The 12,959-nt window shown below is 40.8% G+C and overlaps 1 protein-coding gene across 7 annotated transcripts in view; it reads right to left on the bottom strand.

Annotated features, from left to right (window-relative positions):
- The window catches only part of LOC119028108 (cAMP-specific 3',5'-cyclic phosphodiesterase 4D-like), a 99,788-nt gene that overhangs the window by 16,076 nt on the left and 70,753 nt on the right, over nt 1–12,959 (bottom strand). For 5 of the 7 annotated variants that reach the window (XM_037113644.1, XM_037113645.1, XM_037113643.1 and 2 more), the window contains 3 exons: nt 3,955–4,146; nt 3,430–3,471; nt 2,231–2,267 (listed from right to left, as the gene is read on the bottom strand). In XM_037113644.1, the coding sequence (XP_036969539.1) occupies nt 2,231–2,267; nt 3,430–3,471; nt 3,955–4,146 (271 nt within the window). The remainder of the gene's footprint in view (nt 1–2,230; nt 2,268–3,429; nt 3,472–3,954; nt 4,147–12,959) is intronic. The other 2 variants (XM_037113647.1, XM_037113646.1) reach the window with 1 other exon arrangement.

Here is a 12,959-nt window from a genome sequence, read left to right as displayed (position 1 = left end):
GATATAATGTTTATTGAAGATCCTCCTGAGTTTTTCAGATGTTCCTGCGACATTGGTTTGACAATGTTGTTAAGGTGACTCATTTCCTCCAATCTGTCTGTTCTGGAGCCTTTGACAAAAGTCCAGTTTGGATAGCCACAGGTTTTAAGTGCTCCCCTGATATGCGTCTGTTCTTGCTCCTTCCCCTCTCACTTAGTGGGCATGGTCTCAGCCCGATGGTCAAGGGTTCTGATGACCCCCAGCTTCTGCTCCAGTGGGAGATGAGAGTCAAACAGCAGATCTATGTGTGTAGGTTTTCTGTATGTAATGTTGAGGCTTCTGTCTTCTCCAATGTGTACTACAAAGTCCAAGAAGGGCAGACAGCCCCCTCTGACATCGTGTGAACTTTATGCTATTGTCCTCAGCATTTATATGTTCTATGAGGACCTCCACTTCCATTGTTCTGATTTTGACCCAGGTGTCCACATACCTGAACCAGTGGCTAGGAGCAGTTCCTACGAAGATAGGCACTGCTCTGCATGCAACTTCTTCCATGTAGGGTACTGACTTCCTGATTGCTGGGCAGATGATACCGCTGATCAACTGTCCTGAGAGTTAGACATACTAAGGTCTAGCCACACTTAACACCTTAAGTATAAAGGCAGGGTTAGGCTGTAGGCTAACTCTTGCATTCCCAGAAAAGAACTTTGTGCATGCTTGGTGTACTGAAAGACTGTGAATCTCACCCACTTGTATTGAGAGACCGCAAAAAGGCTGTTTTTAAAGCCCCCATTTTCAGCTTCACCTGCACCAGTGGCTCAAAAGGTGTGGCCAAAAGGTCATCCAAAACAGTGGGTAGGTCCCAGGAAAGAGCCAAAGTTTTAGAAGACCAGGAGCCTATGGCATGTACCCCTCATGAAGCAGCAAACCAAGGGATAATGCTCTGCTGCATCCCCCTCAAAGCTATTGTGTCCCTTCCTAAGGGAGAGCCTTTCGCTGCCATGGTCCCTTTTGGAGCCTGGGTGGAGCATGGGGGACTGACTGAAGCCTGGGCAGCCTGGGGATTCTGAAAGTTGGAGGAGGGTGCAACGCCACCTGGGTGAAGGTTTGGCGATATGCTGGAGGAGTGGTTCAGGGTGCCTGTCTTGGCAGAAACAGCTTCAGGGCTTCATCCTCCTTTTTTCTCTCCTCATACCTGTTCTGCGTCAACGTGACCACCAGGATGTAATTTGGGTGTCAAGGAGGTTCTCATTCTCTCTGATTGACAAGGTAGTGAGTTTAGGCCAGCAAGCTCTCTCCCGCAGGACAAACAACCCCGGAGCTCTTCCCTGGCCATTCCACTAGATTGGTACCTTGTGCAGGTGGAGATAATGATTAGTAATGATGTACACCTCCTTCCACAATGTCGGGTCAGGCATTAGAGCCCGGAACACTAGCACAGCCGCCTTGTATGCTTTGTCTTTCAGGTGGGATTGGAAACAATCCACCTGGATGGAAGAGCGGACCCTGCTGACAGGGATATGAGGGCTCAGGGGCTCCATCAGAGGCCTGCTGCAGAGATCATGTTTATCCATCTCCTTGAAGTAACGCATGGAGCCACCAGCCACCAGATGCTTCTCTCTGTATAGCTTGTTATGCCAAAATCAAGTTGATCCCTCCAGCTAGGCAGCGGTGCTGGGGGGATCAACTTTGTACAACACACACCTGCAGTACATAACTATTTTTTTGTGGCACATGCCAAGCCATCATTGCCACACATTTGCATGATATTGAGAGATATCTTTTGTGATGAGGTCCTTGCATGGATTGTATCCTCATTTAATGGCTGAACAAAAAATAATTAAATAAATAATTTTCAGAAATACTGTAGGTTAATCTCTGTACAGTTCTGCTAAAGTTAGCTTCTCTGCTGGCCAGGACTCCACTGGCCCATAACTGACAAAAGAAGCTCAAACAACTTTTAAAAACTGAAAATACATTTGATTCACACACGAGTACTCACTCAGACACAAATACTAAAATCACTTGTAGTGTTGCTGTGTTTCTACCACGCCTGTAAAACTGTGTTGTACAAACTAGCGCCAGTGTTAAACCACATTTTTGACCCCTGCTGGCACCAAATCAGTGTTGCAAAATCCATGTTGCAAAACATTGGATTCTGTATTTCTGTACCACTGGGTATTATGAGAGTGGTACATAAATTCTTGAAACTCCTGGTTTTAAAGAACCACCAATACAAAATGCTACTAACCTGTGCAAATGGAGTCACTATCATGTCTTCTCCATGCCTGCAAAAACCACAGACACACACAGACATCAAGTGAAAAAGCCAAGTGAGATGGGACAGAGGAAGCAACAAGTTTTTTAAAAAAAAAAATCTTTAAACACAAATAATGACAACAACAACAAATATTTCTCCCTGTTTGTTTGTTGTCATCATCTTAATGTGAGGGGTATATAGGAACGCTACAGTTAGCTATTATCCATAGCTGCTCAAATATAGAACTGAATAAAACAAGTGAAGAGGAGGTGTTTTTAGTTTTACATGTATTTCTTAAAGGCAAAGATGCAGAGTAGAGTTAAACCTCAGATAGTATTGAAATCAAGTTACAATGTAAACAATTATCAATTTTGCTGCGACCCCTTGAGGTTTAACCTAAGCAGTAAAAAGTGATGTGTTAAGTTACTTTGAATCAAATGACTCAGATGACACATTAGCTCATTGTTTTGGTTCTTAGAAAAATTAATCCAAGTTTAGCAACTAAAATGCCAGATGTTTGTTTGCAAGAGATAACTGAATTTACTTTCATTGGGTTGCTGTAAACTAATGACAGTCATAACAGTTTAATAAATCAGGTGTGTGTCTGTACAAGGGTTTAAAAATGCTTCATGCTGATTTAATAACTCTTAAAAAAGGAATGCCTTCAAAACATATGTTTGTCTAACAATAACTTTGTGCAGGCGAGGAGCAGTGTTCATGCAGTGGGTGATGGAAAAGCAAACTTTTGGGGAGGCAGTGCTTTCTGGAAGCTTTGGGGTCACAACATGCATTTCATAACAAGTCAGACTTTAAATCCATGCTGTCAGTGAAAAGTACGGTGTCAGCTCTGCCTGTGCATCGCTGTCCAGCAAACATTCTGACACTGGGAAACCATGACTTAAGTATTAAAAAAGCCATTCTAATGTGATTATTAATATGCTTTTTTTTAAAATCAAATTGGCAGATATTTGCTTTCCCTTGGGTTAGCTTCAAACCTGTCAAATGTTTGCTGGGGCTGTTTCAAATATTTTGATTTGTTCTTCAGGTTGTGGCCGAGAAAAGATGACGTGTAAGCCAGGGAACAGTGGATGGAGTGGGGTGGAAGAGGTAGCAGGTTTGACTTATGACGACATTGCACAGCACAAAGAAATAGGCAGAGTAATCACAGCAGTCTTCACACTTTGTCTCACCGAGGTAGCCAATTGACTTCCCAATGCTTCAATCCCTCCTCCCTTCAAAACAAAGGAGCGACAGCTATTGGTGGTCATGGCCCCATTTACACTCTGGCTTCAAACAGACTGCTAGCTACACAGAGAAATCTTAATAAACAGGCTGAAACTGGAGGAAAATCGAGCCCTGTGATCAGATCATAGTTTTGACTTTAGCTGTATATCTCGACTGAATTTGATTGTTTTGACGATTACACACTGACAAACACGAGCTCTGCTTTAAAAAGCCTTTTTAAAGCCCGACATAAAAAAACAGTTTTTAGAGTGTAAATTGGACCTTGGGTGGGTTAATATAAAAAAATACACATTACAATGCACTTTCAGGCCTTCCATTATCTGTAGGTTCATGGCGGTTTCTTCTGGAGGAACCTCCAAGTTTCCCTCTAAATTCAGCTCAGCAGCCCCACAATATCTAATGCAGCATGTGGTGGAGGTCAATGGCTGGATGATTTTTTGGTGTTTGAATTTTGAGGGTAAAATACTCACAGGTCACTGGCAGTGGACGAGTTGCGGGACATGGCTTTTGGTGAGAGGTCGAAGTCTGAGTCGGAGCGGTAAAGGAAAGACTCGCGGCGTTGACTGTGTGGGAAATTGGCCTGAAGTACCAGACCAGAACCCGGGCTAGTCTGAGAGTCCAGTGGACTGCGACCCACCGACAGGCCATTCTCCACATCAAAACTACAGAGAGAGAGAAAAAGAGAAGAAATAGTTTCTGTTAGTTCCACTGGATAATGACTCAAACTGACTCTGACTGACTGTAAGTATTCACTCAACCCTGGTTCTTAGTACTTGCTACTTCTACTGCCGTGCCACACTTACGTGAAAAATTATTACTTTAACTACTGCCAATAATAATATATCTAATTTGCATACTACAAATGTTAATATAGGGTTACAATTTGCCGAACGTAGCAAAATATTAGATCAAAGCAGTGTAATGACAACAAATGTTAAAATACCTTTAATCAAAGGAAAAAAAAAACAAGGATCCTAAAAATCTACAATGAAACAGTACAGCAAACCCCATTGACACTCAATTAGTCTGATATTCTTCACCTTAATAATCCTGTGTGCTTCTGTACACATGTAGAAAATAGAAAAAACAGAAAGCTAAAATAAGGCTAAGATAAGATATGTATGTAGGAATACCCTCAGCATAGTGAGTAAAGCTGGAGGTTGCATGACCGAATATCAAATGTTTTCCAAATAAGGTACCATGTTTCTTTCAGCAAATCATCCCAAACAAAAAAAATCATCATAATGACAAAAACACAAAAACTATTTCTACGTGATAGTCTGAGCAGAATAAAGAGCCTACATTCAAATTTTCCATCCTGAATGCGAGCGTCGTTTTTTTAACAAGTGACCTTGTTACTTGCATTTTGCAATCAAGCGCACACTCACACACATCTTTCCCTCCGCTATCTCTGTGTGACGCCAGCAGTGACTTCATGCATGGTACGTCAGCAGAGCTACTTACCAGTCTAGCGCCCGCTCCCACCCCTCCCACTATCATCCCATCATAACCACCACAATGAAAGGCACCACTTTTACTGAGTAAAGCACTTTCTACCTAAGTGTCACTTTAAAAAATTGGATTTCATTGGTATGATCAAAATGTCCCTTTTTGCAAGCTGGATTCAGTCTAACTCCTGTAACCAAACAGTGTCACAGCTGGACTTGGAGCTGGTTTAATCCTTTTGAAATCCTTCCAATCGAGGGGTTCAATATTGGAAACATCCAATCAACAAATTCCTTTTTACATAGAATGTCCTTTGAAACAAACAATATTCTTTTGTGCAGCCAGGAAAGAGTACACGAATACAGAAAGATGAACAAAGAGGGGCAGAGGAGAAGCTCACACACAGAAAGCGTTTGTACAGGAGCGGCGAACATGGGCAATTTTCTTCTTTGCTGCCTTTTTTCAGCTTCACTGTGGTCCACATTCCCTCTATGGGACTATGCCTTGCTCAAGGACACAGTGGCACCAGGGACTGATCAGGGAGTAAAATACTTCTTCACCCCCCTAACAAGTCTGAAAATTGAAACCAGTGACTGTTCACTTCTTCTCTGACCTTAATCCAACCAATAGTAAACTATAAGATAGGAGTGTTCCATGATTTAAATTAGATTTTTGAGGACATTTGAGAGGACATTTTGAGGTAATTTTATCAATTAAATGTATTGTGACCTCGACAACCTCCTTCCCTTGTTATAAAAATAGCAAAGAGCACCAACAGAGCAATGGCAGGTTGCCTCTGTGTCTATTTTTAGCTCAGCATGCCTGCAGCACTCCAGCAATAGCAGCGCCTGATAAATGAACGATGGCTATTATGCAATCGATGTTGAATGAAAGACCCAATTCACAGAAGCAGAAAGAGAGAGAGAGAGGGAGAGACAGACAGACAGACAGACAGACAGACAGACAGACAGACAGACAGAGAGAAAGGAGGTGATCAGAAGGCTGTATCCAGCACAGTGATGTGGTTCAGCATCTCACACCTGATTGGTGTGACGTGGCAGAGAGGGGCCGGGCTGCAGCAGGGCTTACCTCAATGATAACACCCCCACCCCACCGACACCATCACTACACCTCACCCAACCCCATTCTCCACCCTCCCCCCGGCTCGGTGTAGTCGGCCATGACAAGGCTCCATCAGAGGAGACCAGTGACGACAGAGGCTAAAAATAGATCGGCCTGCCAGGAAAGAGGGGAACGGGGAGACTTGTGATGGAGCTGACGTAAATACCCCCCCGCCCCCAGACTGGGTGAGGATGATTTCTCCCCTCCTCAGAAACCCATTTTTTATAGGTTGATGCTTAGGTGCCCCTAGATGAAGTAAAAATACAATATTTGCTATTCATACTCCATGTTCAATTTTTATTATATATTCCTTGAGTGTGCAGGTAGGAGGTTGAAGTGTACTGCTCAAGGATCACAGTCAACTGCTACTCAGGTAAAGCAAATAATTGAATTACGTGACACAGTGGGAGCGGTGATTGCATTCAGCCGTGATTTTACTGTCTGACCTCACGTTTCCTTTACATTTTTTTCTCATTGGTGTGGAAAAGCCAACTCAAAACTTTATTTTTCCAATGAAACCCAGACTTTTTTTATTTTGCAGTTCAGCTTTTTACAACAAGGTGACCTACCACCTCCATTTACAGTGATCCACGACCTTATTTCAACTGAGAATAAACCCTCATCCTACAGACACACCATTGAGCATTTCAGCTGCTGCAGCTCACCACAGCTTGCTGCTGGTCAATGGCATTTGTTCTCATTCATAGGAGAAGCCACCAGGCGACAGATAGGGAGGCGGCTCCCACTACTGAAAAAAATAGGGTACTGCATAATCTTTCACTAAAAGTCCTTTTTTCTCACCATTGTGGCCAAGTGCCTGCTGATGGGAGGTAAAGCGGGGTTGCTGTAAAATAATCAATTAGAGTTTGGTCTAGACCTGCTCCATTGAAAAATGTGCCCTTTTCTTAAAACAATCAAATGTGTATGTTATGTTAGATAATGGTGTTCCCAAATGTTCCTAACTTTTTCTTACTTTTTCTTCCATTTTCTAAAAAAATTAGGACTTTTCGCATAACTTCCCACAAACAAAGCTCTTTTAAAATCTTGTCTTTTGTATCCTTACCTGATCTTAATTGTGCCAATGCCTGTGAGAGGAGTAAAAATTATTCCTCCTGATATTTTGTGTTAAATTATAATGTCTGGGTCAGTAGGGCTGTAAAATAGCTAATGCTTAATCAGTCAGAACATGCATTCCATTGTGAAATTTTATTTCCTCCCATCACTCGTAAAATAACTATATATGCTATATATATATACACATATGTATTGCACAGACAGTGGATGATATGGCTCCTTAAGGACGTATTATATTTCAGCTGCAAGAAGGGAAAAGAATTGAAGTTGTTAAATAAATGTCAAAGATATTAGGCAAACAGCTAAAAAAGGGACAAGAGTTGGAAGATTACAGTTCAGATTATTTACAAGCTTTTTTAAAGAGAATACTGTAATGCAGGAGGGATCGACCGGTCTGAGTTTATGAGGCCAATAACCTTTACAGATTGAAGCACCAATTTTTGTAGAATACTCTTTGTGTTTGAGTGTTTTTCAGTGTTTCACTGGGTCAAGCTGGAAAAATCCTTCAATTTGTAACATTTAGACAACCATGAGTCTGTAAAGATTCAAATATCAAGGTTTTAAAACTACTACCTGTTGCAATAGAACTTCTACTACTAAACTATTTGTTTTATTACGACTACAACTACTACTAGTACCACCTCTAGAACTATTACTATATTTTATACTACTACTCCTGCAACATTAAGCAAGATGGCGGCATGCACAGGCATATCTATCTATCTATCTATCTATCTATCTATCTATCTATATATCTATATATATATATATATATATATATATATATATATATATATATATATATATATATATATATATATATATATATATATATATATATATATATATTTTTATACTCACATTGCACTACTGCCGTGTACTTTTTACTCTATTTTATGTCATGTGAATACTCGGATGCTCAAAAGTTTTGTTGTACACTGTGCAATGACAATAAAAAAGGATTCTGATTCTGATTCTGAACATGTTAAAACATGCATCCTCTTTTTAATAGACATACAGACAGACAGACAGCTTGGCTGGCGTCTTGTTCAGTTGCAGCATACATAACAAGTTGACCTTGGTCTGCCTCCTGCCTGCAGCATTGTTCTCCATTGCTCTGACGTAAATGACAGCTCCCATTTCTCTCTTTAACTGTGTTTTACCAAACTTTTCTCACACTCGCACATGTCGCTCAACACCCACATCCTAACCTCTGCTTTTGTTCCCAGGAAACTTAGTTTTAACCTCATCAACATATTGAAGAAAAGGAACCCTTTTTCTTGAAACAAACAAACAAACAAACAAAACCTGCATGTTAAAGATTTATTATATCATCACTCATGTTACATGTTGCATTTTTCCTTACTGGAAGTTTAGTGATGAGACGGAATTGGGATGGAAGCATTTTGCATATTGATGATACGATCAACAGATAATTTATCATCATATATTCTTTGTTTTAATAATCATTTAGGGTCAAACCGTCAAATCGTCAAACATGCCTGATGTAGAGCTTTGGAATTTGCTGCATTTCTTTACATTATGTGATGTTTTAGGCTGTTGGTCAGCTAAAACAAGCTTTTTCATGAGTCCCCTTCGGCTTTAGAAAACTGTGATGGACATACTTTCAATTGACGAAATTACTAATAAAAAACATAATAAGTTGCATGCCAACTTTCTTCGCTTTGTTGTCACTTTTGATTCAATATGAACTTTTACAGCTACAGACATTATGTTCTTGCTGATCAAAGTACTGTAATGACAGTTGTGCGATGGAGTCATTTAGATGTTCAGCACTGCCCGGAGAAATCCTCATTTAAATTAGCAACCACATTTTTTATGTAAGGGGGACAGTATATGATCCTTAAAAAGCCTTTTCTTTGGATTAGCCTCTGTAGCTGCACTAACCTAACCTCAGGATGTATAATGCCATGTACGACCAATTCCACTGCCTATGTGCTTGTGATGTACTCATGGGAACCAGTGCCGAGGGGTTTTAGGAACTTCTTATGTATGTGAGAGAGTGATACACAAAACAACTGCCAGATGTTACGAGACGGGCCTATGACACAGGCCCAGGGTCAGATGTCAAATTGCACACATACACACAAACACTCCCTCCTGTTTTCTTCCCTCGCAGCGTGGGAATAGGCTGAGGGGCCTAAAACATCACACAATGAAAGGAGGCGAGAGGTGAGGAGGAGAGGAGGAAAACAGCATGGAAAATGAATGTGTGGTTTGTGCTGGAGTGTGTGTGTGTGTGCGTGTGTGTGTGTGTGTGTGTGTGTGTGTGTGTGTGTGTGTGTGTGTGTGAGTGAGAGAGAAAGAGAAAGAGAAAGAGAAAATGGCTCAGATGTAGTAAATATTTGACATGATTCAAAATGATAAAAAAAAAAAACAGCACAAGTTGAAAGGGCACTGTGTGTGTTTGTGTGTGTGGTGAAAGAGCTGAGGGAGTAAAAAGGGTTTGTTTGCTTTACACCTCAACCCTATTGTACATTTGATCTGAAAGCAGCAGAAAAACAACCCACTTCCCCCTCGTTCAGCCCCTGCCAAACAGTCCTTTCCTTTCACTGTCACTCTGTGTGACTGTGTGTGTGTTTATATACACATGACATTACACTAAGGGGATGTTGAGCAGCAGGGCAGGGAAAAAGAAACAAGTACATTATTAATCAGGATCTGTACATATCAAAGCAGCAAATTAAAGATTCAAAGTCCTAATTCTGCAGTGTTGAGCACAAAGAGTGTGAGTCACAAACACTTGGCTCTTTGCTGAAGGAGCATTATCTTGCTAGGCTTGTGCTGATATACACATTTGCAGACTTTCTGTTGTTTCACATTTGTAGCATCTCAGCAGATGAGCTGATGCTCTGACTGGCAGCCAAATTATAAAGTGCATTAGACAAAGGAGGGAGGCTAAAAAAAACAATATTTGGGACCGATATATACCTGCAGTAAAAATGTAACTACTTGTGTTAACTTTTGAACAACCAATGATGGAATAAACTGTACTGTACTCCAGTGCTGTTGTTCAGTAAAATCTTGTGGTCCTTTACTTGAGTATTTCCATTTTCTGTTCCTGTGTAATTCCACCCCACTACATTTATTTGATGAATGTAGTCACTTGCTTTGCATATTCAGATTATTCAGTGTTATAGGCTATTAACTGTGATGTGTTACCAATCAGATATTGTTGTGGGCTACACTAAATCGGTGAAATTAACTTTCTCCACCACAGATTCAACATGCTTAATTGGCCAAAGAGCCACTGACAAGGGCCGAATAGTGCCAATGGTGCAGGACACAGTGTGACAACCAGAGCCTCAGAGGCTCACTGTGTGTCAGGGCCTTGAGATACCAACCATGAATGGCAACTTCCTGGCTCAAATCCAGCCAGGGATCTTTGCTGCATCTCTTTCATCCTCATGAATGCTTAAAAAATATCACAAGGACTATCAAAAGTTTGACTGAAATATTATCAAATGTGTCTTCTTTTGACAGACAATCTTGTACACAAGGTACATGCCATGGTGAAAATGCCATGAATACTGATAATCATACTCTGAACTTTGAGCATTACAGTTTCACAACTCACAGTGCCAACATCAGTAGAACACTTTCAAAAATCTTAACAAAGTCAGAAAATCACTCTTGGACAAGTTGTTTGAAAAAGGCAATCAGCTGCTTCACTGTGGTCTACAGTCAGATGAGCAGCAGGATAAAATGGACCCAAAAAATATTGAATACACTGAGTTCAGCACAGCATCACTGGATGAAGCTTGACTAGTGAAATACTAAATGTGATAATACAGGAAATTATATTCAGAGAAATTGGTAGACATCGTAAATATCTAGAAAAAAATTCCCTGAAATCTCAAAGGCCTCAAGATGCTGTCAATAACGCTGACAACCTGAAACCTGAAATTAAATAAATGCTGACAGAGGCTACACATTACATTACATTACTCAGTTCCAGTGAAAACTGAAGAGACCAGATAAGAGCTGCATGTTTCAGCACCTTATATCAAAGATGTCTATGATCTTCTAACTGCGCTCTCACCTCTTGTATGTTATTTTCAGCAAGAAAGTAAAGACAGCAAAAGACAACACAAAAAAGGGTTTATCACAATGTAGAGGTACACAAACTTCCCCTCAGAGTGCCAACACTGGCACTTAAGGTGCAGGGACTTGTTGTATTGTGTCATATTGGTAAAATGTAAAATGTATACTTGGATCTCAAGTTCCCATAATTAACAAGCATTTTTAATGCTGTTTTACAAAGCATGAAACAGCATTAAAAAATGGAACCTTCTGGAGGCCAACCCTGGCCCACAGGCTCCACTTTACACAGCCCTGTCCTACTGTGTGACACTGAAGCAAAACTCGTCACTTGCTTTTAGTTTTTCTTGTGTGCTGGATGATCTTTGTTATTATAAATAAAAATAAATTCCAATTATATAATTATATGTATGATCATGCATTTGCTGTTCTATCAGCTTGTTACTCTTTAATGGAATTACTGCAGTCTCACTGTACGTCAGTCTACTGCAGAATTATCTTTCCTTAAAACACAATTTCTACTGTTGTATACTGGAATGAAACTCAGTGCCACACCGCCATAAAGAGCCAGTTGCTCTTTCCATCCACCTGGCCTGCCATTGTGGATCGCTGTCCAAACAGAGCCAATGCTCGATGTCCAACATCAACATCTGATCTCAGAGCAGCTCATGTCTCTCTAAATATAGCCAAGGGGAGGGGAAGGTTGCACCGAGTCAAGCCAGCTGCTGTGTTTATTATTTTTCTATGTGACCTTTGACCTATAGGCAGAGGAAGGACTTTTGCCTTTGAAAGGAGCACATCTTTGTTTGGATTGCGGTCAAGACAGCGAGAGGAAGACAGAAAGTGGGAAAAAAAGGGTGTGGAGCTAAAAGTTACTTCATTCATATCAGATTCCATGTGCAACCTGTGCATAATTATCATTTCAGACAGAAGACTGTAGAAGATCCAACTGTTGTATCTCTGCTATAGATCTTTTACAGATCAAGACTTCTTTATCTTGCATTTTAATATCTCATCTTATCAAATGAACTACAGTACTTTTCCATTACTACAGTGTATTGATGAGAGAGTGGAGAGGGAGGTAATAGTCTTTATAACAACAGCAGTATTCCGAATAGTCAGTCTGAAGATCGCCTACAGTAAAACTGTGGATCTAAAAATCCTACAGTCTAACCATTGCCTGTTATTTTTAAGTTGGATTTTTTTCTTTAAGACTCGTTGTTAGAAAGTGATCTTACTATTTGTCTTGGGGGTTTAGAGGTTGGCCAGAAATAGCAGGTCAAAGACACTTAAACAGGGCAGTGGTTCACTGTCTTGAACTGTGCTGTTGCCGTTAAACTATGGTCTATGTGAGAACATTACTAGAACAACAGAGGCCTTTTTTCAGCAGACTTGAACTTTAAATATGAATGTAAGCAGTGTAGTGCCTAAGTGGTTAAATTTTTGGAGTGCAGGGCACCTCAAAGGTTGATTAACTCCTCCGGACGGGTATTGATCGTGGAGTCTGTGTGCAGTGATTAGCTCTGTCCGTCCAGCCAGGGAGAAATCCATACAGTGGCTGATCAGCATTAACATCATTAGAAACTGGTTAGGAGGGTAACACACTGGGCCAGAACCACTCAGAACCACACACACACACACACACACACACACACACACACACACACACACACACACACACACACACACACACACACACACACACAGAGGCAGTGTGATTACAGCCGCAGCAGTAGAGATCTAGATTTGGCTCCAGAATCGACCTGAAAAT

Source organism: Acanthopagrus latus, chromosome 11 (assembly GCF_904848185.1).
Source record: "Acanthopagrus latus isolate v.2019 chromosome 11, fAcaLat1.1, whole genome shotgun sequence".
Taxonomy (NCBI): Eukaryota; Metazoa; Chordata; class Actinopteri; order Spariformes; family Sparidae; genus Acanthopagrus; species Acanthopagrus latus.
This window is presented reverse-complemented; position numbering and strand designations above follow the sequence as displayed.